Here is a 26,063-nt window from a genome sequence, read left to right as displayed (position 1 = left end):
TCAAATTACCGGCATTAGACGTTTCTTTTTGCGCGAGTCTTCATTCCCTTTAAAGGTCTACAGAATACCTATGAACGACATTATCCTAATCACTCTAATACTGTAGGCATTAGAAATCATGATAATAGCTGCTACTCCCATCAAAATCCATGAAAGATTGAACATTTTACAAGTCTTTTCTTAATTCTAGTTTTATTGCTGAATAAAGATTAGCTAATTATGCACATTGATGATATTAAGGGGGTGACTGCCTAATTTTCTGCTATGTTATCCCTTTTTTTTCACAACCTTCATTTCAATTACACCGAACACAGGTTTGTGGCCTAAGGGCTATATTTTTAATTATTTTATTGCCTTCTTTGAAAAGAGGAACATTACATTATTCAAATGATATATTGGGGCTTATAATTAGGGGTTAACTTATTAAGGGCTAAAATAAGAAACTTTGATGAGTGTAATACTCCACGTCATTAGTTTGCACATATTTAATGAGTTTCCCAGATTTATCAAATTTTCAAATGTGTATAAACTTGGAAAGAAAGAGCTTCTCTAAACAGATTTTGAATGAGTTTATAATATGATCACCAAAGGCTGAAACGTGGAATGCAAATTACAAATTTTGAGTTACTCTCTGAAGATAGATATAATTGACTATGTCTCTTTTGTCAAACATTTTAGCTAAAAAACACATGAAGAGAAAGACAAAAGAGAGCAGTCCATCAGACGATAAATCCTCCAAGGTCGCAAGCCTCGAAACGACCCCCACCAGAGGACCGTCCGAACCGGCCCAGAAACGACTTAAAGCTGTGTCTACAGACGAGGATGTCCCTGCACCTCAAGAAGTAGCCACACCCAGCAAAGCATCTGAAATTAACATCAAAGATGAAGACAAAGACAAAGATGAGAAAGAAATTAAACCCGAAGCAACAGAGGTTTGATATGTTCAAACTGTCTCAGATAATGCCATTGTTGATATTGGAATATATGTAAACCTAACAAAGTAACGCAATATCTGGAGGAAGTTTATACTCGTTATTAGAATTGTGGATGTCTTACATTAAGAACCAGAATTGTTTTAGTGATAGCCTACCAAACCAAACACCGCACACTAGATATCTCAAGAAGGGGAATCTTCAGATGTCAAAGTTTTTCATGGATACAGTATTATAGTTTACCATGTGGCATTGCTGTATCTGTTTAAAAAGTAGCAGTGAGATTGGCTTTAATTTCCATTTTTCTTATGCTATATATATCATGTTCTACTTATTTTCCCTAAGATAACACAAGATGTGAATATTTACTATATTTATATATATATGATTAAATGTTTTTCTTAACATTCTTATCATTTCGTAGGAACAAGAAAATTCTGATTCAAAGACCAGTACACCATCACGAGATGCAAAACCTAAGAAACAAGCCTTCGCTTGGTTAGGCAAGAAATCGTAAGCTTAAAGCACATGTTTTCAACGTAAACAACGTGTTTGTTCACTGCAAAGATGCTTTTACAACATTTTAGGCTGATAATTAACCATGGTTGTATTTTTGTAGATAACAGCTACATCTGAATCTTCTGTGTAAGTTAGGCTAGCTACAGTACAGGCTGAGTTCCATGTGGCAAGGAGCATGTGTAGTCCTAGCCTAAGTGTTTTTACAGCTCCTTTTGGAATGAAATGTTGTTTTCAACATTTTTGGCATTTGTCTACAAATTTTATAAATCCACCTGCAATAGTAAAAGAAATAAATATACTACCCAGCCAGGGCTGATTATAATTTCAGCTTTTCTTACAAAACTAAAAGTGTGTTGCCTTTCCAGGTTACCTGAAGGACAACCAGTTTGAAGTAAATTAAATCTCAGTCCCTATCACACCCCTGCATTAACTCTCAATCATTTCTTAAGTCTGGACAACACATTTTTTTTCCCGTAAACTCGGCCATTTTAATCATATGCTGAGTCCCACAGCTTATGCCATCTGCATATGTACCAGTTTTCTCCCTTTTTCTTAACACTGCACCACCATTTCCCTGTTTTATATTTTCTTTGTTAGTGAAGAGAAAGATGCAGCCAGTAGTTACAAGCCAGGTGTGTCTGACTATCATCCTGTCGATAATGCTTGTTGGAAAAAAGGAGACAAGTAAGTAGATTGAAATAAAATTGGGAGTAGCCTCACAGTTGAAATATCAATACCACTAGTTCATGATAAGTTATTCACCAGAAATCATCATTGTTTATTCATTTACCATCCTTCATTGTGTACTGCTACCAGCAGTAGGAATTGTACACCACATTCGCCACTTTTTTACCATACGGCAATGGTTTGTGGTATGTGCTGCTATTTTCTTGGCATCGTAGATCGCGTCATATAGCCGGCTCCGAGAACTGGTCACATTTGGCCAGCTCGAGTTGCTACGTTTTGACGACAGGTAGACCCAAAATGCCAGTGAAACGCACCCTATGCTACGAGTTGCTATTTTCTGTGCTACGTAGACAGCGTCTTGTGGCCGAACCCGAGAGCTGGTCAATGTTGTGCCACCTCGCGTTTAGATCAGCTGCCAGTCAAACGCACCTACTGTAACCCGGAAAACAGCAAGGAAGAGATTTCATGAAAATTGCATATAAATATTAAACATAAGTGAATGAACAATGGAGAGATAACTTGGAAATTATATACCAACTAGAAAAGAGCAACTGAAATTTGATGTTTCATCGTTAACTCATCAGTTAAAATGAATCAAATTGCCATTTATATATTTAAATGCCTCATGTTTCTTGGCTATTGGCATGTTTATTTACTGTAATATGTTAAGTGTATATACTCTACAACTTTTCACTATGAAAGGCAGCTACCAGAATGAGGATTGATACTAAACCTATCCCATAAAGAGCCACCTGATGTCTCCCCTCCCCTTCCCCCATGGGATCTGTACCTTACCACTTTACCAGTCTCCGTTGAATATATATATATTTTTTACTAATTTATCTCTTTAACGAAACAGAGTCCCATATCTAGCTCTCGCAAACACTCTAGAGATGATAGAAGAGACCAGCAGCCGTCTGAAGATCTGTGAGACTCTGGCCGACTATTTCTGGTCGGTGATTCTACTCTCTCCCGAAGACCTGATTAGTTCTGTGTATCTCTGTCTGAACAAACTCGCACCAGCTTATGAAGGAGTGGAACTGAAAGTAGGAGAGGGAGTCCTGATCAAAGCTATTTCAGCTGCTACAGGTATAGAATCCTATATATATATATATATATATATATATAGGAAATAATCATCTTACAAGGGTAAGGGATGGCTAGGATTAATGGGCACAACAGGTATAGCATCCTATATAAACAGGAAATAATCATCTTACAACGAAATGCTACCAGATACTCTGAATGCCTTCTTTACACAAAACTCACACATCCACGCTCACAATACTAGGCAAGCTGATTGCCTGCACCCTCTGTTTATAGCTCCATGCTGCACCCAAGACAATGTCACAACAATTCCTTTAAAAATAGGTTACATCATCCAGCCATTGCACTTTGGAATCCCCTACATTATACTTTAAAGGCGATGCCTTCTTTAGTTGCTTTTAGAAAAAGCTTACAAAAGCAATTCATCAACATGTACTAGAACTGCGAAATGAAACTGGGGGAGGAGGGGGGGGGTGATGGAAGGGAGAGGAAAGGGTTCTGTTTTTTTATTTATTTATATTTTTGGTTCTCTTTTCTAATTGTAAAGTTCTGTATTTTTCAGAGAGTGTCACTACCCGACAAGCCCTATAGGGTTTTTTAGTACACTTCCTTTCACAAGTTTTGTTTCTTATCTCCTATGTAATATGTCATACTTATGTTGTGATAGAACAAAAATAAATAAATGAAATGAAATGAAGGGTCAGGGAAGGTTAGGATTAATGGGCATAATAAGCATAATATACCACATCCCAGTTTAAACTGAAGTTAAGTAGCTGCTCATCTGCTGTTTTGAAAGAAAGAAATATTTCTGATGCTTCAGAATGTTACAGCTTTTTCACTTTTATTCTGATGTCACAAATGTATTTTGCCTTTGATGCTTCACATATCAATCACTGATTTGTGGTCATTAAGTTGTTTCTTAATTTCATGCTGTTCTAGGACGTGCTACAGCGACTTTAAAAGCAGAAGCAAACGAGAAAGGAGACCTTGGGATTGTTGCGCAGGTGAGAAGGAAGAGAAATACTTTCTAAAAGTGACCTTTATTGATTCTCTGTCGAAACTGAAAGTGTATGACTCTTTAATTCAAAGTGCAAAGCACTTGATCTGTATGTATATATGTATGTAAATATGTATATATGTATGTACAGGTCTTCTCTTGTTTAGAGCAACAACAGTCAATATATTGTTTTATTTTACTGTGTTTTTGCAATATTTTGATCATTCCTGTCCTAGTTTTAGTTCACAACTGGATTGGAAAGTGTTCAAACTAGACTGCATCTTCACTACTCTGTGTTTAATACTAATGAATTGTATTTCTAAATTTTAAAGGGCACATGTCAATAATGTTAATCCTGTTATATATATTCTTTTGCAGACAAGCAAATGTAATCAACGAATGATGTTTGCTCCACCTAAGTTGACCTTGGACAACACCTTCAAGAAGCTTAGAGAAATTGCCAACTTTAGTGGCAATGCTGTAAGATTTAATATCTTCTCCTTGTTCTCAATTGTTTCTGTGTATTCCGTCGAAGAAAAAGTAACGTGCAAGAAACGTAAGCCTTAAATAGAAGACTGAACAACATTCTCAATTACAGATATTTTCAGAAATACATTTTTAAATAACTGCTAATATGAAGTACATGACATCATTAACAGTTAGCATCTCCAACTGAAGGAAACCATCAAAATAAATTGTAAAAAAGGACAAGAAAAATAAAATCATTTCTATGCACTTTGGTGCAATGTTATGACTATTCATATATCAGACAGATGTTGCGTTCAGCCCAAACAAATTGCAAAAATCAAAATTTTCTCGAGATCGAAAATCTCATTTTAAGGCTAACAAATTTGATAGCAGACGGCTCAGCTATATTATAAAACAAAATTTTGACATTTACCTTGTAAGTTATACTTTACCAATGTAAGAAAGAAACTCTCATGGGGAAGAGGGATCCAACATTGTTTTCTCCAAATACATGAACTATTACTGCGAGAAACATTAAACGTTACATTCTGCTTGTGTTTTATGGGATCTTTTTTTCCCCTTTATAGTCATTTGAAAGAGGCATTTTCTTTTCATAAACTTTATTGTTGTCTTCAAATGTAGGAATATTTTCCAATGGTCTGCTACTCTGTATTCCGTGGTTTTATCTTTAAATCTTTGCATCTGAGTCACCTCTAGGGTATACCTTAACGCTCAGGTCTTCTTTCTGATATTTTCTCTGTAGTCCATGTCTAAGAAGGTCGATGTCATCAAAGCCATGATGATCGCATGTAGGGGATGTGAATCTAAATACATTATCAGGTACGTGTTATCTCAAAAATTTGTTCTTTTTACGTTAAGAAAAAAAAATACAACGGTAAAGATGTGCTCTTCACCATCGATTTTCATATTGTGAATGTTGAGCTTTCATGTATGGTCTCTACGTCTCGTAGTATCCCTCATTTTGTAAGATATTATTTATTCTGTGCCGAGAGCAAAAAGGAAATCCTGTGGAATATTCTGTCCCCTTTGTATTTTGTGGTCGTATTTACTTTCCGACAGGACTGGCAAATAATAGCAAAAGAACACCATGTTTATATTCAACATGAAATATTAAGAAGAAATCAAACTATTGGTTTAAATATATTGATCCCTTTTCCCCAAAAGTGTACAAACATTGATTTCAGTCTGCAGTTCCCAGATTTACAAATTGTGGGTCATTATGTTTCGTGTTTAAGCTGGAAGCTATTAAAGTGGTTACTTTATTGTGGGGGGGGGGGGAGAGGGGGGCTATGCTGTAGAGCAATAGATCAAGGTTGCCCTCACCTTAACAAATGGGATAGAAAAGGCACAATGAAAGATGAATAATTATCTTCAAGAATCTTTTTCCTTCTTTTAGGTCTCTCACTGGCAAACTCAGGATAGGACTAGCTGAACAGTCAGTTCTGGTGGCCCTTGGTCATGCAGTGGCCCTCTCAGAAAATAGTGAGTACAACACTCTGACAAGCTCTCGTTAGCTGTAGACTTTCTCTATCAAACAGCTGGTTCTGTCTACAACATAATCTCCATGGGAATTCATGAATGAATACAAAGTATGTAAAAGACTGCTATACATATTTTCATTTGTGTAGCAATTTGGCCATATATTCTTATTAAAGAATCAAATTTGGCTATGTTATACCAGATGAATTGTCCCTGAATATTACACATCTGGTGATAGAAACAGGAGTTATAGTATTATCTTGCCTGCATTACAGTCTCTCTTAGGCAAGACCCAGCCAGATTTATTATCAGTATGAAATAATAATTAACTGGTTTGTTGATTTAATAATGAAAATGTCCACTTTTCTAAGTGTGATAATATCATGTTAACTACTTCTTGGCAGATAAACAATATCCCCAGTTGTACTTGCAATTGTTTCTTCATAGTCATAGTTAGGCATGAAAGATTACTGTGCATGTGTGGTATTGGAACCTATTATGGCAGGGAACACATCTTGTGTGAAATTTTAATGCTTTTGCCATAGCAACACAAAGTAATCCCCCTCCCTCCCCTTCTAACAAGTATGCTAGCAGGCTTCTCAATGTGTTTTTCACAGAAGTGAAGTTGCAGTTTGTAAGAATTTGACAAAAATTAGGTCCAAATCATCACTTTTCAATAAGAACTTATCTCAGGTCTAGTTGTTCTTTGTCCAATTTAAAACAAAATGAAGGAATATACTGGAATTATTTTCTCCAAATCTTAACAGTCAACCATTTTTCAGTTGCAATCTACTCATAAGGATTGAATGTCTAAGAATAAATTCCACGACTTTTACCAATATGTACAAAGGTACTTGAACAGGAATTGCCATCAGTGTTATCAAATATTGATGTAAAATATAAATTTACATGTAACTAACACATTGCAGAAGTTTGCTATATAATAATATGAAATTATATGAAATTGAAAATATATTGAAAATAATATGGAATTGCCAATGAGTAATGAGTAAAACATGAAAGTTAAGTTTTAAGTGCCCAATAGTTCAACCTATCACACAGATATTCACACAACAGTGACATCCAAGGCAAAAAAACTTGAAGGGTCTTTATTTAGAAGGCCAGCCACTAATGAACAAATTTCAAAACTATGGTATCCTTAATAACAATAAACATAATGTTAATTTTTTGCTTTATTCTTTCCCGACCCTTTTTTTCTTGTTTGTTAGAAAATGTCACGAGTAAGAAGAAGATAACTGACAGTGTCAAGAAAGAAATGGAGGAAGCATCAAAACTTGTCAAAACAGCATATTGGTAAGTAAAAAATAGATAACAATTTACTTGTGGGTGGTAAGTGTTGGGTGGTGTCAATGTTCTTGAGGTGTCTTAGAGTGTCTTTGAGGTGCCTCTAGTCACTACACCAGCCTCTGTAGAATGGATGATTATGGCTGGTAGTAAATAGTAGTATTCCTGCTCAAGTGTATAATAGATTTGTTGACACTCTGAGCCAATGCAATGGAGTAAAAGTCGGTTTTTGTTGGGTCAGAAACGAATGCATCACCTCCCGAGACCAGTAAGACTCGTTTTCCATGTGAAAGCACAGTAGGGTAGGAGCACAGGGTGTGGGCAGGTGAGAAACATCGGCATTGGAATGGAATCCATCCAAAAACTTGAATAGCAGAGAGAGTAAAAAACAGAATAGTCAATGTTAAGCATTATTGCCCAATCTAGGTATATTGAGTTTTTGGATCATACCAATTTTTTTTTTGGCCAAATCAATTGAAAATCCATTGTTGAGAATGGTCCCTGTTCTATAGCAACAGGACTGAACATATAAAGAACAAATGAGCTCAATGGAATAAGCATTTTATTTTTGTTGCCCTTTTTCGATAAAATTAACACAAAAAATAATCAAATTAATACAATTTTCTCCCTCCCTTCCAGTGAGTTGCCTTCATACGATGCAATCATTCCAGCAATTCTAGAGCACGGAGTTGCTGAGCTTCCAAAGCATTGTAAGCTCACCCCTAGTGTACCTCTGAAGCCCATGTTAGCTCACCCCACCAAAGGAGTCAGTGAAGTCTTGAATCGATTTCAGGAAATGGCATTCATATGTGAATTTAAGTATGATGGAGAGAGAGCACAGGTATGTTTTTGCATCTGTTTCGGTTTACAGCTGAAACCAAAAATTAATTTTAATCATTTTTTTTTCTATTTCTTCAAGTTATGATAAGTCAGTCCAAAATTCACTCAGGCAAGGAAGGCAAAGAATTTCTCAGTTTGCATATATGAAAACAGTTTGTAGAACAGATGTAGAAATGTATTAATTATGCCTCAGCTATTTCTTATTCAATGTCACTATGAATATGGGATGATTAATTTCTTCTTTTATTTAGAGCTGTTGTGTGAGATGGTTTGCTACTTAAGGCTTTTTGTTTATCTAGTAATAAACATGAAAATGTTTTAACTGTATGCAGTATCATCCCTTGAAGTCAACATATGTAGTAGTAAACCAAACCCTCCCTGCACATGTATCAATTCACACTAAGTATACCTTGAAGTAATTGGAAGTCATATAAAATTATTGATTAATAATCTAATAGTCATTAAAATCCATTTTTAATGAAACTATCCTCTTTTTCTGCTTTAAGTAGCAACAGTATTAAGAATTATACTTTTGCAGAGGATCCACTCGTGAAATTTCCGAGAAATGTTGAGAATGTAAATGTGAATCACAAAGAGACATATTTATCAGCGTGAATGCGATCATGTGGCAGACAGGAAATTACTTTACTTACTAAGCAGTATTAAAGTTAGCATTAATTTCCTCAGTGTTAAATTTAGCATTAATTTCCTTTTTTTTTCATGATAACCTATCAATTGTAGTCTTTCAGAACAAGTTAATAGCAGAGGGGGTATGTATAAGTCTTTTGAAAAATACAGTTTAATTTTTTTTGCATTTGCATGCTTATTCTCTAGCATTGAATTTTATACCATGGAATTATTCAATCCTTTTTAGAAAGGTAATATTTCTCCAAACTGGTTTACATCTTCTAATTCACTCTTTGTTTTAGATTCACATACTGGAATCAGGTGAAGTTCACATTTACAGCCGTAACCAAGAAGACAATACAAGCAAATACCCAGACGTCATCGCTAGGATACCAAAATTCAAAAAAGATTCCGTCAAATCAGCCATTATTGATTCTGAAGCTGTTGCCTGGGATACAGAGAAAAAGCAGATTTTACCTTTCCAGGTAGAGTGACTTTTATTGGGAATTTTTTACGATGTCTTAAATTAAGACATCGGTCGTACTCTGAATATGTTGTCTGTTCTGTACTTTAATATGCAGTCTCGGTGTAATAGAAATTTAAAAAGGGCTTGATTGTTGCGCATGAATTAATGTAGAACTAATTTCATGTGCTTATAGGGTTTAGTTTTGTGAGTGATAACTTTTACATAACATCACCAAGACTATAGACTGATTATATATAATGGTGATACTAGAGCGCACAAGGCACCATGCGAATAGAAAAATTGGCGTAAAATGACTGGATAAATTGTGAAGTTTTGATGGCTTAGATGTGTCAATCTCGATATAATATATAGATCTACTCTTCAAAGCAAGCAAGACTTCACAAACCTGAGTCTCTTAATTAAAATTTGAATATTTCTATATTTGACAATCGCTTCAAGCAGTTCGACATCTTTAATGACCTTGTAATACTGGGAAAGCAGATGTTTCATGATGCGATCTGTTAGTAAATCTTAAAGAGAAATCATGTATATCTTACACTGTATCTGTAACGTACCTTGTCTTAAATTTACGCATATAATGGGAAAGCTTAGGATAACATTTCAACAGAAGATTGTGTATGCCTCATTTAGGATATGTGCACTGCCCTCATGTATAGGAGAGCACACTGGGAGAGAGTGTACACAGAAGAAGCAGGTAGAAACGAGTCTGAAACACTGACCAGGCAAATGTACTGCATGTGTCAGATATTATGGCATGGTGCCAAACTGCCAAAAAGGCAACCGACAATTTTTTCTTGTGGCATGCTAGACAGCAGGATTGCTGTCTGCATACGTAATGCACACTTTGCACACTGGTATCTGAACCATTAATCTTAAGTTGCTTAGTTACGGCTTATTTGGATATTTGTAAACTGCCGACTGCTATGACATGTTTCCAAACTGCATTAGAAATTACCATACGTATTATTTATCAATGACACTTTCCATAAAAGTTTTTCAAAACTTGTTTGCACTATTAAATTTCAATTGTTGCTGTTTGCTTTTAGTCAGCAGACATGTTATAACCAGTTCATAGACATTGCTGGAACTTTTGACAAGGAGTTTGGTTAGGGCATTGATGATAGCTGAGACATTAGGCATTGACCAAATTTAAATTGGTTGGTTCTACCACATGGGTTGGAGATAGTACTTTAATACTGACATAAAGGGCAGGGAATATATTTATCCAGTATAGCAAATTGCTTCACAAAATGGTACAGTTGCTATACAAGTGTAAAGATGTATAGCATTTTTGAACACAGAAATCAGTCTTCAATGAGAAAAAAATCAAAGCTTTCAAAAGTGCTAGACAAACTTTGAACATTAAATTGATGATGGACACAATCATTGGTGATTTAATACGTTTATGCTATTTTTGGCGGTTTTTGTTATCTCTTTAGATTCTAAGCACAAGAAAACGGAAGGACGCAGCGATTGATGACATTAAAGTCCAAGTCTGTATCTTTCCTTTCGATTTGCTCTATCTTAACGGAGAGGTACGTCAGTTACAACACATTATTTCTTTCTTTGAAAGTATATACTCTCAGATAATGATTATATATCCAGTATCATATCACTAAAGTACTCAGCAGCTTGGCCACCACATTTTTGGTTACAATGTATTTTAATAGTTTAGCAGCATTTTGAAGGTCGTATAAAGCTGAAAACTTTTAAATATGCAGTTTTTGTTAAAGACTGAAGATAGGCTGTGAGTGTTTCATAACAAGTTACAACAGTTTGCTTAGCTTAGTTTAGACATCACATTTTCATAGCATTGCCTACATGGCAGTAATGACTAAAGTTGTGATTGCTATCAACTATTTGAGACTAACTAACGGCCAACCATTTTAACCTTTTTGGATCGAGGAAGGCAGAATCTGATAGAATACATGCTCCACTACTACTTGGCTGAAATCTGGTTAAAGAATAAAGTGTAACATGACTAAAAAGCAGCTGGTTGGTTGGTAGAAAGACCAAATGGTAATCTGTTAGTCTCACTAACTGTTTATTTGCCTCCCAGATCCTTGCTCCTCCCCCCCACCCTTCTTGTAACAGCATTTCACCATCATTATGAATAATCTTACTCTATTTGCTGATTACTGCTTATGACTTTATTATGTCACATTTGTTTTTCTTTCACAAGGGAAATTCCCGAAAGCTTGAGACAAACTTAAAACTATTTAACTTCAGAGGCAATGTATTGTTGAATGTAATAATGTCAAATTAATTTGTGCCAAAAGGAATGTTTCAGATAACTATTTTCACATCAGCGAACATGTTTACTTGTTCTTATGAAACAGCACAATCTTAATGGGTATGTCGTGAGAAGTATTGTTTATGTAAGGCTCAAGGGCAAATTCAATAAGTCTAAAAGTGAATTGAATCTCTGTTTACAAGAGAATTTTTGGTTGAATTTTTGCTTGCATTTGTCTTCAGGCTCTTGTCAGGAAACCATTGCGTGAGAGAAGAGATCTTCTTCTAGAGCACTTCCAGGAGGTCGAGGGAGAGTTTGTCCTGGCTAAATCCAAAATATCTTCAGATATCGAAGATATTCAAATGTTCCTGGATGAGTCGATGAAAGGTAAAGAGTTTAACCCCCCCAAAAAATGTGATTGTTGGGAGTTAATTATGAAATAGGAGGAAAGTAATGTTGAAAGAAGTGGCCAAAAATGAAGTATAAAACAAGACAAGCAAAGTGAATAAAGGAAGTATAAAAAAAGTACTAGTTTAAATTAATGCCACTTATCTTAACAATCTCATCTATATAGTGTACGTTACGGAGAGGTATGTTTTTGCACATTTACCATGCAACAGAGCTTGACCTAAAAGTGTACATAACTATTCGTTTGTTACATTAAGATGAGTCACTTTCCATTGTTGGCTGGATTATTACTGTCCAGGACCTATCCCATGAACTAGTGACACTAATAATAGCTAAGGGTAAATATTGTCAATGTGTGACCTTCTCTGTCCCTCCCCCCTCCCCCCACCACAAACACACTCACATAAATGCAAATCCAGGTCCTTCCAAATAGTGATCTTGTACAGTATCATACTAAACACATGATTCACATTTGAATGTTGGTTGGATACTTGTTGAATAAAAGTGTCCATTCCAGATGATGTGTGGTAATATTTGTAGCCAGAGAAATAATTGCTTCTACTCATTCTATTTTCATATTTGTGAAACACAGTTAATACCATTGCCATTGTGTCTTGTTCTGTCAGGTAATTGCGAGGGACTGATGGTTAAGACCTTAGACGCTGAAGCAACCTACGAAATATCAAAGAGATCTCACAACTGGCTCAAGGTTCGTAATTTCGTAAAAAACAAAATTGTTCACGTTTGAATAGACTGAAAGAATAATCCACTGTAATATTAGGCACACAGTTATATGAAAGTAAATGGGTATAGGATTGGGCTGAACGATTTGAACATGGAACTGAATATGTTTAATTTTCACCATTGTTCACTATTTATAACGTGTCTGGTCAAAGATATTGTTTGGTAGTTGCAATGTGAACAGGTGTCTCTCTGTGTAGAAACCTGCTAGGATATTTGAAGTAAATAAAATTTCTTCTATTAAAATTTGCTTGAAAGTAAACGAAACTAAACACCACCTATGATCAAAACTTCAACAAAAGATTAAGCTTCTACACTTCTATTTTGTACTACCTTTAGAACAAATGTCCTCAGAACTTATGCCCTCAGAGCATGTGTTTCACTCACTAAACACTCATAAAGAAACCACATTTTACGGTGATCTTTGCTCAAGTAGGTATAAATGATATTAGTCTTGAGTGTTTCAGTGAAATGATTGATAACACTGTGTTCTCTTTCAGCTGAAAAAGGATTACCTTGAAGGTACAGGAGACACACTAGACCTGGCTGTGATTGGTGGTTACCATGGTAGGGGTAAAAGGGCTGGAACCTACGGTGGTTTTTTGTTAGCCTGCTATGATGAGGAGAGTGAAGAGTATCAATCTATTTGTAAGGTGAGTGGAATTTTTTTTTTTGGAATCAAGCTTATTGACTCTTTCAAACAGGTTTGTGGTAGGCAACAAATTTTTATAACTTCTGGCATTTATTGAAAATTCACAATGGCCTAGTAGTTTTTTAATTGCACATCTTAACAAAGCACAGTTAAAAGAATATCAGTGGTCATGCTCAGGGTGTTATGAAATACTTATGAGGTAATAAAGTAACATGCTGAGGGGGCTACAGGTAGGCTGCGTAAGAAGAATTAATCTTTTGTGCTGTGCAGTTTCAGGCAATTCGCACTGCTTGTCTTTGCTATAAAAATTCAGTGCCACAACCAGTATCAATCTAGTCCAGACATCATCTGTTGATTCACCCTTTCTTGCTTGATCACCTGTGGGAGGTGTGTAAATTCAGCCATTCATCTCTAAATGTGAAGAACTAGCCATCAGAAGGTGTTGATGCAGAAATTCATCATCGAAGTCCTTGACAATTTCTTTCTCGTCCCTTTTCTCTTCTGCCTCTTGAATTTTAAATTAATGAATGGATTTCAACTGTGGAATTCTCTCTCTTCGTAGATCGGTACTGGACTGAAAGATGACGAACTAGAACAGCACAGTAAATTCTTTGCGGACCACATTTTGGAGAAACCGCCGTCTTATTATCGGTTCGACAGTGCACACACTCCTGACCACTGGTTCGATGCAGTCCAGGTGTGGGAGGTGAAAGCTGCTGATCTGTCCATATCACCTGTTCATAAAGCTGGCTTAGGATTGGTAAGTTTCAATGTTATACTGGCTTGATCCCATTCAGGTTTGGGAGTTGGTCAGTGTTGCTTACTTCATATCACCTGTACATAAAATAGAGTTAGGATCGGGTAGGGTTAGACATTTGACCGGCTGAATCCGGTTCAGGTGTGGGAGGTGATAGCTGTAGACTTGTCAATATCACGTATACAATACAGGGACCTTAGTTTCATGTGTGGGACCAGGTCAATACTAGTCACCTGTCCATTAAACAGCATTAGGATTTGTATCTGTCAACATTCAACTGGTTTCATCCTGTTCAGGTTCGGGCAGACTACCAGCCTTGAGTGTGTATAACCTAAACAATCAAGTCATTTTTGTTTTTCGTCCTATAAATGTAATTTGTGAGAAACTTTGCTGGTAATCCCTTTACAGTGTCGTGTGTCACCCAGTTATTTACTTACATTACACTTTGTAATTTTATCAAGACTGTACTTTCCCCGGTTACATTTGAAGAAAAGAATTGAGGGCACTAGCAAGCTATTGCTCCAATTTGCTGCTTCAATTTGTGTATGCCATTGAATTTAAAGTTCTCATAAGCTTAGGTACTTAAATTATACTAACATGAAAACAAAGGACACTTTCAAATTCCTGTTTGAAGGACTCTAACCGATAATGTCAATAAAAAGTTTGATTTTGGTGTCTTTATAAGTGCAAATGCTAGCCAACTAATGTTTACTGCAAATGTGTGGCAATCCATAGCTACAATCTCCATTTCTGATTACTGCCAAGTTGATGCTTGAGTTAGGAACAAATACCTTCCCGACCTTCACCCCTCCCCAGAAGGAATTCCTCTCCCGTCTTTACTCCCTCCCCACTCCCTTCATAGAAGAAAGACTCATGAAACTTGTGGGAATCCCATTACATATATTTATAAAGTTATGTCTTGCATAAATGTTGGAACAAGGAGCTATAGTATACGTCTGTTTACTCACCCATCTATTTCACAGGTAAAAACCTTTCCCAAACTGTATATATAGGTCAAAGGTCATTAGGGGTGAATACAGGGAAAATCACATCAAAGTCTACTCTTAGGCTTTGTTTGGTTTTCATTAAACTCTGTCATAATGACAGCAGATGATAATTAAGGATAATTAGTACTTTAATTGTTTTGTTTTTTTTAATGTGAAAGGTGCTTTGGGATCAAATAGAAAAAAAAGGTCAAAACAGTAAATTAAAAAAAAAAGTGGATTCCTTTTATGATTTAAATATTGATTTTGATCAAACTTAGTCATACTGATCTTCAGATGATATGTCATCTTGTGAAACACCATTTTGGTTCAAACGTGGGGAAAACAGCAAAAAAATCACATAAAAGTCACATATTTCGTTAGGTTCTTTGTTGATTTCATCAAATGAGGTCATAGCATCTCATGGGTCATAGAACTTGACTTGTACTGATTTTTTAGGTCAAAGGTCATATGGAGTCAAAGAAGATCAAAGTAGGGCAGTTACTCAGAGGCCTATACTAAAGGCTTTGTAATGATGTGATCTAAACCTAGTCACAATGATCAGAAAATTGTTCCTTATTAAGGAACATAAAGGTTAATAAGGAATCCTTTACCCTTTTTAACTACTTGCTGGGCAACCTTTAGCAATAGAGGAAACGATTTGTATCCCCTTTTAAATACCAGATGTGGAAGAATGCTTTTATGCGTTAGGGATCTAATTTGCTGTTTAATAAATGCCCTATGGCTGTATTCACTTCTGGAGGCCCTCCTCTTCAGATAGTGACAGAAGTAGTTTACAGATCAACTAGTTAATATCATCATTACTCTCAGAAAACATCATAAACAAGCCTGACTTGTTTACTCTGTGACTTGATATTTCACCTTCATTCTCTTTAATACCAAGGGTTCCACTTGTTTTATTCTTGTTGTTTGTATACACCTGCAGTGTGTTTATCTATAGCATAAATTAAAATGGCAACCAAACTTGCATATTGGAATATGTAATTAGCATCAAATTTCATCACACCGACACAAAATTGAAATCCCCAATTCCTCACCTTTCTGTCGCTATAAAGGTTGTAATACAAAATGTGCCAATAATTACACTATTAGTTAAGTTATAACCTCAAGAGGCCTGTTCCTCTGTGTGAATTTTGAAGTGTCTCACAGTTTGAAATTAAATAATCGATGAAGTAAACTTTGCCAATTTGATCATTGCTATTTCGAGATGAACCTACATTTCATTGGTTTGTAAAATGTGATTAAAAATTCATTATATATTTGTTTAAAGTACCAACAATCTTGAAACAAAAAGATGTATTGAATGATGGTTGGTATCAAAATTCAGTTAAGACTGTCGTACATACATTAATGTTACCATGACAACTTGTCAGCATAAAGTTTATTCACATATTTGTGTAAACCATCTAAGCAAATACTTCAAGAAACTGTCAGTAAAATGCTCATTGGGAGGTGAAAATCTTCATAATTCATACAACACAGTGTTATTTGCTGACTCATGTGGACACCCATTTTCACTGCTTTTCTGCAATAAATCTGTAAAACATTAGTAACAGCTACCATATGATCAAGCATTACCTAGTGACCAACCTTTTTTTTTCTGCTACAGACCTAGAATTTTCACAATTTCTGCCTCTTGCTTAAAAAATGCAAGGGCTTAATAAAAATCCACTGGCTTAATATCAAGTTCTCTCATGTATTTTTTTCTGAGTAACAGCACACACATCAGTTACTGTACCGGCTTTTGAGAGCAGTCCAATAATATTTGCTGATAATAAGCACTAATGAAGTGCTTATGCTTAGGTATTGAGAACTTACCATATGTTTATGTTCTTAATGGGCACTGGAAGAAAAATTCTTGTACCTTCTTCTTTTGTCACCGATAACCAGCGAAATCTGGGTAGCATTTATTTAGTAAAATAGCCTGAATTTCGAGGCCTGCGGCTAGAAAGAAAAGCACTTTTGATAATAAAAAATAAAGGCGACATAAACAACTCAACTTATAGACCAGTCCATCTAAACTTTGTCATTGTCAAATTTTAGGCTACGCCAGACCTTGATTTTGATCGATAGGTAATTTAAATTCTTTATGGTGAAATTGGCGTACATGCGATGTGGTCAGCAAAGCATGTCGTGAACCATGACTGTATGCATGTGTGAAAATAAGCAGAATTAAATTTTGATTTATTTTCGCATATACCTCAAGGCTGAAACCTAAACAAGTGTGCAAAACTTGAAAAAGTATTGAAAAGTTACACCAATTAAGCTGATTCATTCCTCCTAAGTTTTCACCACTTTCAGTGGACTAAGAGAAAGATAAAGATAAAAAGAGAAAGATAAGGTAAAAAGAGAAAGATAAAGGTGATATCATGAATGTTTATCTTTTTCTTTGTGTAGCACATTAATCTACTGGTTGAATAACAGTTTCTCATTCAAAATTACTCGTTGCGCCTGAAAGTCATTCCAACATCGCATGGTTACACAAGGACACAACAACGTTCATTAGCTTCAAATATTCCCATTGACCAGAGGTTTTCTTATTTTGATAGAAAACATAGCCTAAAAAATTTTCATATCATCAAATTATGATTTATCTCTCATGATGAGATTTTCCATTCTATTTTTTCAAAAATTTGATCTCGTATTTCAACTTTGAGTTTTTTCACCTTTCCGTCTTTTACGCCCCCCCAAAAAAAGAAGTATTTTCTTGCTGCCTTTTAGGCATTTTCAAACCAAGATGCAGTGTTTTCACAGAAAAATTGGGGGCGGATTTCTGGAGGGTTTTCCTGTTTTGTATGTCTTGGCTTCTATTAGGCTTGTGAGTGGGAGACTTTGGAGACACCGTGTAGGCGGATAGACGACAAAAAAAACTCATCTCTCAATTTCTCAAAGTGAAATGTCAAACTGCAACAGCGCTGATTCATTCCTTGTTGGAATCGTGGATCCCTCGCCAATAACAGAATAAATTCCAAGAAAATTGCAAATTCAATTACCCGATACACACATGGATTACGAGACTGATAGACATTAATAGACCCTTTTGGCAATAGATGGCTGGGTCTCGGACAATACTTGCATGTTTTGCTTTGTTGGAATCTAATATCGTTAAAAATATCACAGCAAGTAGGAGGAGAGAGTTAAAAAGATATTTATGTTTATTTGTGTCAATATCTTGCATTTCAACAAACTTTAATAAATATATTTATATTCGAAATAAAACACAAGTGTTTGTTGAAGCAAACCACCCTTTTTGACTTTTATCATTGATTGATTGATTGCTTGCTCCTGTGTGTAGTTAATGATTTTCAAACCTTTCAGTATTAGTGTGAACCATATATACACATGAGGCAATTTCTTTCTTTACCTCTTTTTCTGTTCATTTTTTTTTCTCTATTTTTTTTTCTGTCTTGTTCTTGTTCTTGTCCATTATCTGAAATAATGCATGAACATAACATTCATGCTAAAAGAATCACATTGCAATAAATTTTAGTACTTATTGAGAAAGAATGGAAAATCAATGCACAAAATGGATCAAGTCTGAAAGAAACCTAACCATTTCACAAATTTGAACAGTTAAATTGGTCTTATCACAGGTGAATTATTTTTTTTGGGGGGAGGGGGGGGACCGGGTTTATACCATTTACTTGTCAAAACTTTTTCATTAATGACAAAATAAAAGCAGTTGATGTGTTGTTAATTGGGCTGAAATGAAACTGCCTTCAAGAGGGGGTGCTGTTTTGATAGCATCATAAGCAAAACTCATAACTCATCTTGCTGTAAGTATTTACTTAATTGTAACACAAACAGCATTTCCAGCACAATTTTTCTTCATGTTATATCGTTTCTCTGGGTAGGAGTGGGAAAGGGTGTCACAATGAGGTCAATGAAGCCACCTACCATGCAGGGGGTTGGGGGGTCTACCCCCAGAAAAGAGAGATGTTAAATTGCATACTCAAAGGCATATTTTGGCTATAATTAGTTCTATACAAGCAAGATTTTGCTATTAACTACTGTACTTTACTTGTTTGGGAGGGGGGGGGGGGTTGACAGGGTTGTGGTATGTACCCCTTATACACACACACCCCACCCTCCCAATCCCTGATCAAGTCCTGTTATTGTACATGCAAGACTAGTTTTGAGAGTTGTATCAAGTCCCTAACGAATGTCAGCTCCAACTATTTACGTATTGACATTCTTATGCTTGATTAATCAACATTGATCGGTCGGTGTGCCTCTTAGGCTGCTGCGGATATCTGCAGTTTAACATTTCTTTAATATGTTGTAGATCATTCAGGCTTTATAGAAAGAGAGGAAAGAAAAGATTTAACTATTTTCATGTACAGATGAAGATCAATATCAAGGTTTCCTTTTGTGACTTCCACGTTGAATTGCAGAGAATTTCGGAGGGAGAGAGAAAGTAGTTTGGGACGGGAATTGATTTTTACACACGTTTGATTTGATGATCTGTTCTTAAATATATATACATATCACTGACATATTTTAGGAATTAGGCATTCTTTGAGTCGTGAAATCCTGCTTTGAAATAAGTTTGGAGGGATTTGGAGGGAAAATATAACCACAAACATTGGACTTTATTAGCTATATATCTCAACACTGTCAATGCAGACATAATGATCTGCCTATAAACATGCCCTTGGAAATATTATTTGATGTTAATGAAGTGGAAATTAATAACAGTGAAATTTACAAAATGTACGTAATCAGGTGGAATTCTTCATTTTAGCTTAAATCATGATGCGATACATTTTAAATCGATAATTTAGATGACTTTTATAGCTTTTGTTCTGTGTCAACTTGAGCATGGTTTACAATGTGGTGATGATCAATTACTGTTCTTTCTTTGAAAAACTTTTCTTAAAGTCTCAATGTGTGTTTGCCAAAGTTTAACTTCAACATTTCCAGCTTACTGCCCTAAAACCTTAGTGAAAGTAACACTGTTCTATGCAATTTTTATAATAATAATAATCATTATTTTTTTTTTTCTTTATTATTGAGTTATCTGTCGTTAAACATTTGAGCTGAATAAAATTTGCCGGATTTTTTAATAAAGAGTTAAAGAATTAAGTAACTGTCAGGGGCGGGCAGATAAGAGATTTTGAAAAAGGGTGGGGGGGGGGTGTGTGTGAACCTGAGGTCATTAAAGCCGACTCCCATGTTTTATTAGAGTTCAAAGGTCAATATATCGTTAGTTATCAACCTCTCTCATAGAGGTAAGACTAACTTTAACTTGACTTTTATTACAGTTCAAAGGTCAATATAGTTAGTTATCAACCTCTCTCATAGAGGTTACACTAACTTAAACCTGACGTTTATGTGAGTTTGAGAGGTTAGACTAACTTACACATCAGTTCATGGCCTCCAAAGATGCTAGAAAGTTGAAAGAATGGTCACTCATGCTTAAAGTTCAAATTTCCTATTTTACTGCCATGCACCCTCAAAGCATGTTGCATGACCTGAGACATTGAATTGATTAATCAAACACTCTTCAAAAGTAAAGGAAATCATTCAGAGTTTATTAAACCTTTCACAGGCAAGGGCGGCGGAAGCACTTTTAATCTGGGGGGGCACCGACATCAAAGGGCACTTTGCAGAAATTCGATTGAACTGATGCAGCCTTATATTTAGTACCCTTTATAACTCTTATTGTATTATCTTATTTACATATACACATCACTCCATCAACGCCCCCCCCCCCGCCCAAGGAAAATATGCATAATAGCACTGCCATATCCAATGTGCAAATTGGGAAACAAGGAACAAGTTTTCTTTTGAGACAAAATGAGGTGAAATCATGCTAGTTGCTAATGTAGGAATCTTCCGATTTAGAGTTTATTTCTTGTTATTATCTTAACATATTTTCCATTCGAAATAGCTTTGAGTTTGACCCACAGAAATTCATTGAAAGTCAGGGGCGTAGCCAGGATTTGCAAAGTTGTGCGCACGACTATCTGAGCGGAGCGCCACCATCAGTTGGCGCGGAGCGTACAAGAAAATTTTTGGTTTTACAAACCCCTCAGATGGCCGGAAACGGCCCTTCCCGAGTGTTCATTCTGGTTCCCTGGCCTCTTGCTAACTTGAGACACCTCAATTTTTATGTAGAAAAAGGGCACATTTTAACCTGAGGAAAAGTGGGGGGGCACGTGCCCCCTGTGCCCCCCCGGTTCCGCCGCCCTTGTTCACAGGTGGTAATGTTGAAAACAGTTATTAAGTTTTAGCAATATATAACATGTGGGGGGCCAATACCAAAAAATTTTTAAGACATGAGTTGGAAACCTCCAGGAAAGCACTTTTGGGTTTTCTTTTAGCAATGAGAGCATGGAACAGTTGCTGGTATATCACAGAGAACTCTTAAAGAAGAGAAATGGGGATGGATCCTATCATCCTGTACTGAGTGAGATTTAGTTCAAATATAAATGTTTGTTTAGTTCTATGGAAATACAAATTCAACCTTTGTATGTTTTATTTATATCTTTTTGTATTCTTACTGCTCCCATCAGAGATATAAGTCATACGACATTGTCTTATCAAAACAGCTGCTTAAGTTGGGTTCAACTTTCGTTCTCTCAAACAATGGAAACCTTCAAACCAAGGTTACAAGTATTAGATAAGATTATGTTGTCTGACAGATAAAAAAATAAGAAGAAGATGAAAAAGGAACGTGAGAATGTTTGTTTATTTGAACACAGGTGGACCCGTGTAAGGGCATATCACTTCGTTTTCCACGTTTCTTGAGGATTCGAGATGATAAGAAGCCCGAAGAAGCCACCAGTGCTAATCAGGTGAGTTCATCTCAATATCTCGTCATTCCATATGTCATTCTCTCGTCTGCTCTTTTCTTCAGTGGAAATTTCATGTAATATATTGCTATTTATGATGATGTAGGCCTACCATATTGCAGGAAAGAGTTTGTACACTAAAAGTCAATGTAAGCATGGTGAGCCTGAGGCTACTCTGTATCTGAAAATCATAAACACAGAAAAAAGAAAAAAATTGTTGAAACTTTTCTGCCAACATAGCAACAGCTAAATTGTACCCCTCAATTAACCCACTCCCCTTCACCTACTTTACTCCCTCCCAGCTCCTCTTTGCACCCCTTCTTTGCAGAAATATTTTTTTTTGATTTCCAATGTGAGATTTTTTTTTCTTTAGTACTCAGTAAAAACAGATCGAGGTTTTTCTGAGTATTTTGGGTAGTTTTTTATTCAACCCAATAAGTTAATAGGAAGCCAAGAATATTATTATTCAATACAGTTGTACAGTATCTATACTGTACACCACTCGACTATAAACAAATAGACCTTCCATGCCCCCTCCCTCCCTCCCCCTCCCTCCCCCTCCATCCCTCCCCCTCCCTCCCTCATGAGTACTTCAAGCAAATACAACTCGCAGTATCCTTCATCCATGTTGCAGAAATGACATGGTCCCTGAAGTATTCATGATAGCAAGCTGAAAAGACATACATATATGTTTGACATTATAAAATGTCACTTCATATCAATATGAACATTAACATGATCTGACTGAACTTTGTAGCATTTTCTAACATCTGGAGAAAAGGATCATAACAGATTGTCGTGCCCAGGCAGTATAAAAAATGTTACTAACGATGGGCATATCTCAAAACTCATGAAGTGATATGCTCCAGTTAGTGCATTTCTAAGAAATGTTAATGGTTGCTAAGGACTGGTGACATTAAATGACCTTTTCTGCGTGCAATATAACCATAATGTGAGGGATCTTGCCATTGCTTGCTATCCTCTCACAAACACTGACTGGAATATTATATTTAATGTTAATAGATTTAAAGTGCATGGCTGTAATCCTTATGATAGACGCTATCGGGAAATAATTAATTAATTAAAATAATCAAATTAGTTTTTGAAATTTTGTGTAGCAGTTTCTGTAGAAGGCTCTGATTTCTGTCTCTAATGATACACTTTGGTTCTTGTATACCAAAAAATGGTGAAACATGTTTTCCATAATTATAGCAATTGAGTATAAGTATAGCAATTAGCCATAAGTATAGCAATTTGAGCATTTTACATCACATTTTGCTATGTGCCACTGGATATATTTGTCTCTGAAGTTTGAAAAAATTTGACTCATGTCAGAAGGCGTGCTTTAATTTTGTCTATGTTGTGCTGAACCTGTCAGAGTATACATAGTAAACAAATTTCTGTTACAATTAGTATTATTGCAAATATATAGACGCCCCTCCCCCCCCTCTCCCCTAGCCAGGAGCTATATCTGGTATGGTCTCTTCTTTGCTGAAGGCTTGTCAGCTACATAGGCTCTCTAAATTCAGGATACCTGGTCCAAAATTTTTGTCACCTGGTAGGGCCCAGGGCTACATGATAGCATGCCCTGTATGATTTATCCACAGAAAATGGTATATTATATCAAAGTCTTGATGTGAAATGGATACTTTCAAATTAAATGGGTCTCAAATTTGGGATAGTCTATATTTATGTTTTGGTTCTTTACAAAAGGTATCTTATCTTCAATATCGGTGGTCTATAAGACTTACAAATTGGCTAGTTTTTTATGACTTCACCCTTTTCATGGTTAACCCGCTGTGACATGGTTACTACGGTAATGCACTGAAGATAATGATATGTCATTAGTCACTCTGTTTTTATTTCCTTGTTTGTTTTTTTTTGAATCTCATTTTTACAGGTCGCAGACATGTACAAGAGTCAGGATCAGATCAAAAACCAAACACCAGAGGCTGTCAGGGAGGAGGATTTTTATTGAAAACACGAGCTCCAAGCATTTTGATCCCATAAGAAAAACTTAATTCAAAAGACTGAATATCCAATCTACTTGAGGAATGTGACCAGAATTAAGATTTTGTGGCCATGCTCGGGTCAACCGGTTATTAATTCATCGGAACAAAATTTTATTCACTCCTGAAATAGTTGGATTTTTGCAGCTTTTTCAAACCTTGATGATGTTGTCATTTGCAAGGTGATCTGATGGAATCAGAAGTGATGAAATTGAGCAGAACGTTACAGTTTACTCACCCATCATCATCAGTGACAGGAAATTCTGGTTTTCTGAAATTCTGAAATTAATGGTTTATAAAGAAATGTAGGCTGTATAGAATAGGTGATAGGTTCAACCTTGAAGTACTGTCCACCTGTTTAGAACAAACAGAGCAAAATGTGTTTTTATGTGATTTCAAAAATCATTGTGTAGTAAAGCTTCAGTATAAAAATCCTTTTGGAAAAAGAACAAATATATTCAGGTGCCTTCAGTCAACATTGATCTGCTGGCTCCCTCCTTTTGCAATGCATCTATCAGTTTTGTAAGCAAACCTTAGAATGGATGGATCATTCTGTAATATTATAATATTTACCATAAATCATCCAATCAAAAATAGGTTAATAGTAAATTTATATCGATGTTATGAAAATCATAGGCCTGGCAACGTATCTACATTTTGTAAATTTTTTGAAATTCTGACATGGATAGTGAAGTAGTTGTTTGTTATATCAACTTAAAAAAGTTTAACATTTAATTGGTGATTAGGAAATGTGAAAAATATGTAACCAACAGCAAGTATGTGTAAGCCTCACCCAAATTATTAAAGCAAAGTATGATACAATCATGTGTGTTTATCGGTTTCTCTTGCAGATTTGTCAGCATTGTTGCATTTTGGTTTATTTTCTTTGATAATGTCCATTATTGTATATTGTCTTTTACTTTACTGGGCTTCTTAAGGAGGAAGGGGATTCCTCCTCCCTCCCCACTCCCTCCCTCTTCTTTGCCCTATCCCTTCCTTCCCCTTTCCCTTCTTTCCCCTCTCCCTTCCTTCCCCCTCTCCCTCCTTCCCCTCTCCCTTCCCCTCTCCCTTCCTCTTCCTTCCTGCTCCTCTCCCTTCCTTCCCCCTCCCCTTCCTCTTCCTTCCTTCCCCCTCTCTTCCTTCCCCTCTCCCTTCCTCTCCCTTCCTCTTCCTTCCCTCTCTCCCGTCCTCCCCCTCTCCCTCCTTCCCCTCTCACTTCCTTCCCCCACTCCCTCCTTCCCCTCTCCCTTCCTTCCCCCTCTCCCTTCCTTCCCCCACTCCCTCCTTCCCCTCTCCATTCTTTCTCCCTTCCTTCCCCCTCTCCCTTCCTCCCCCTTCCTTCCCCTCTCCCTCCTTCCCTGTTATCATGTACAAAACATACCATATACTGTACAATATTCTGTTCTTAAGTTTAATATTAAAGACTTAGATTTGCAGATACTTTACTGCTTTCATTCTCTTCCATCAAGGGAATCATTTCCAGGTAGTTTGAATTTAAAGGAAATTCTTTAATGGTTATTAATAAACATTTACAAGGTGTCAATAAATTTAACTGTATGTATATTGTCGTTCACATGCATGGGGTAGCCTATGGAGTTAATGAGAACGAGTGTATACAAGATAAGGATGAATGGATTGACAAACCTTCAAGGTAGTTACAAGAAATATATTTGTCAAAGACAAGTTTTCTCGTAGAATCTGTTTTTACCATGTGTGTTGGTTCCTGTATTGTTCGTTTACAATATACGAGGCGAACGAGTTAAAGAATTCATATCTTTGCGATAAGCAAAGCTATCGTGTCGACCTGAAGGTGAAGATCATTTAGCATCAATTTTGCAAAGCAATCGGCTTCAAGTACCAGAAAATCCATTTAAATCTGAGCCAATGCAATACAGCAACAGCGCCACGAATTGCGGGTTCATCATGCACGCTACAATTTCTTGTACATCTGTAAATGTACAGGAAAAATCTCGACTATATTATATCAAAATGGATGAAAAAGATAAACCGAAACATAAAGAGAAGATAAAAAGAGGATTGTAATATTATTAAT

General features: G+C 36.1%; 1 protein-coding gene across 1 annotated transcript in view; it reads left to right on the top strand.

The window, feature by feature from the left end:
* LOC139960639 (DNA ligase 1-like) overlaps positions 1–25,095 on the top strand; it is a 33,697-nt gene extending 8,602 nt beyond the window's left edge. The window contains exons 7-24 of the mRNA XM_071959162.1: positions 679–932; positions 1,357–1,445; positions 2,049–2,135; positions 2,998–3,227; positions 4,125–4,189; positions 4,561–4,662; positions 5,414–5,490; positions 6,068–6,153; positions 7,380–7,464; positions 8,095–8,296; positions 9,225–9,407; positions 10,849–10,944; positions 11,885–12,029; positions 12,677–12,759; positions 13,292–13,444; positions 14,006–14,203; positions 21,912–22,004; positions 23,902–25,095. Of these exons, the coding sequence (XP_071815263.1) occupies positions 679–932; positions 1,357–1,445; positions 2,049–2,135; positions 2,998–3,227; positions 4,125–4,189; positions 4,561–4,662; positions 5,414–5,490; positions 6,068–6,153; positions 7,380–7,464; positions 8,095–8,296; positions 9,225–9,407; positions 10,849–10,944; positions 11,885–12,029; positions 12,677–12,759; positions 13,292–13,444; positions 14,006–14,203; positions 21,912–22,004; positions 23,902–23,979 (2,306 nt within the window). The 3' untranslated portion in view covers positions 23,980–25,095. The remainder of the gene's footprint in view (positions 1–678; positions 933–1,356; positions 1,446–2,048; positions 2,136–2,997; positions 3,228–4,124; positions 4,190–4,560; positions 4,663–5,413; positions 5,491–6,067; positions 6,154–7,379; positions 7,465–8,094; positions 8,297–9,224; positions 9,408–10,848; positions 10,945–11,884; positions 12,030–12,676; positions 12,760–13,291; positions 13,445–14,005; positions 14,204–21,911; positions 22,005–23,901) is intronic.
* The last annotated feature ends 968 nt before the right edge of the window (positions 25,096–26,063 follow it).

Source organism: Apostichopus japonicus, chromosome 19 (genome assembly GCF_037975245.1).
Source record: "Apostichopus japonicus isolate 1M-3 chromosome 19, ASM3797524v1, whole genome shotgun sequence".
NCBI classification, from domain to species: domain Eukaryota; kingdom Metazoa; phylum Echinodermata; class Holothuroidea; order Aspidochirotida; family Stichopodidae; genus Apostichopus; species Apostichopus japonicus.
Note: the sequence above shows the minus strand (reverse complement) of the source record. Positions and strands in the feature narration are given on the sequence as shown.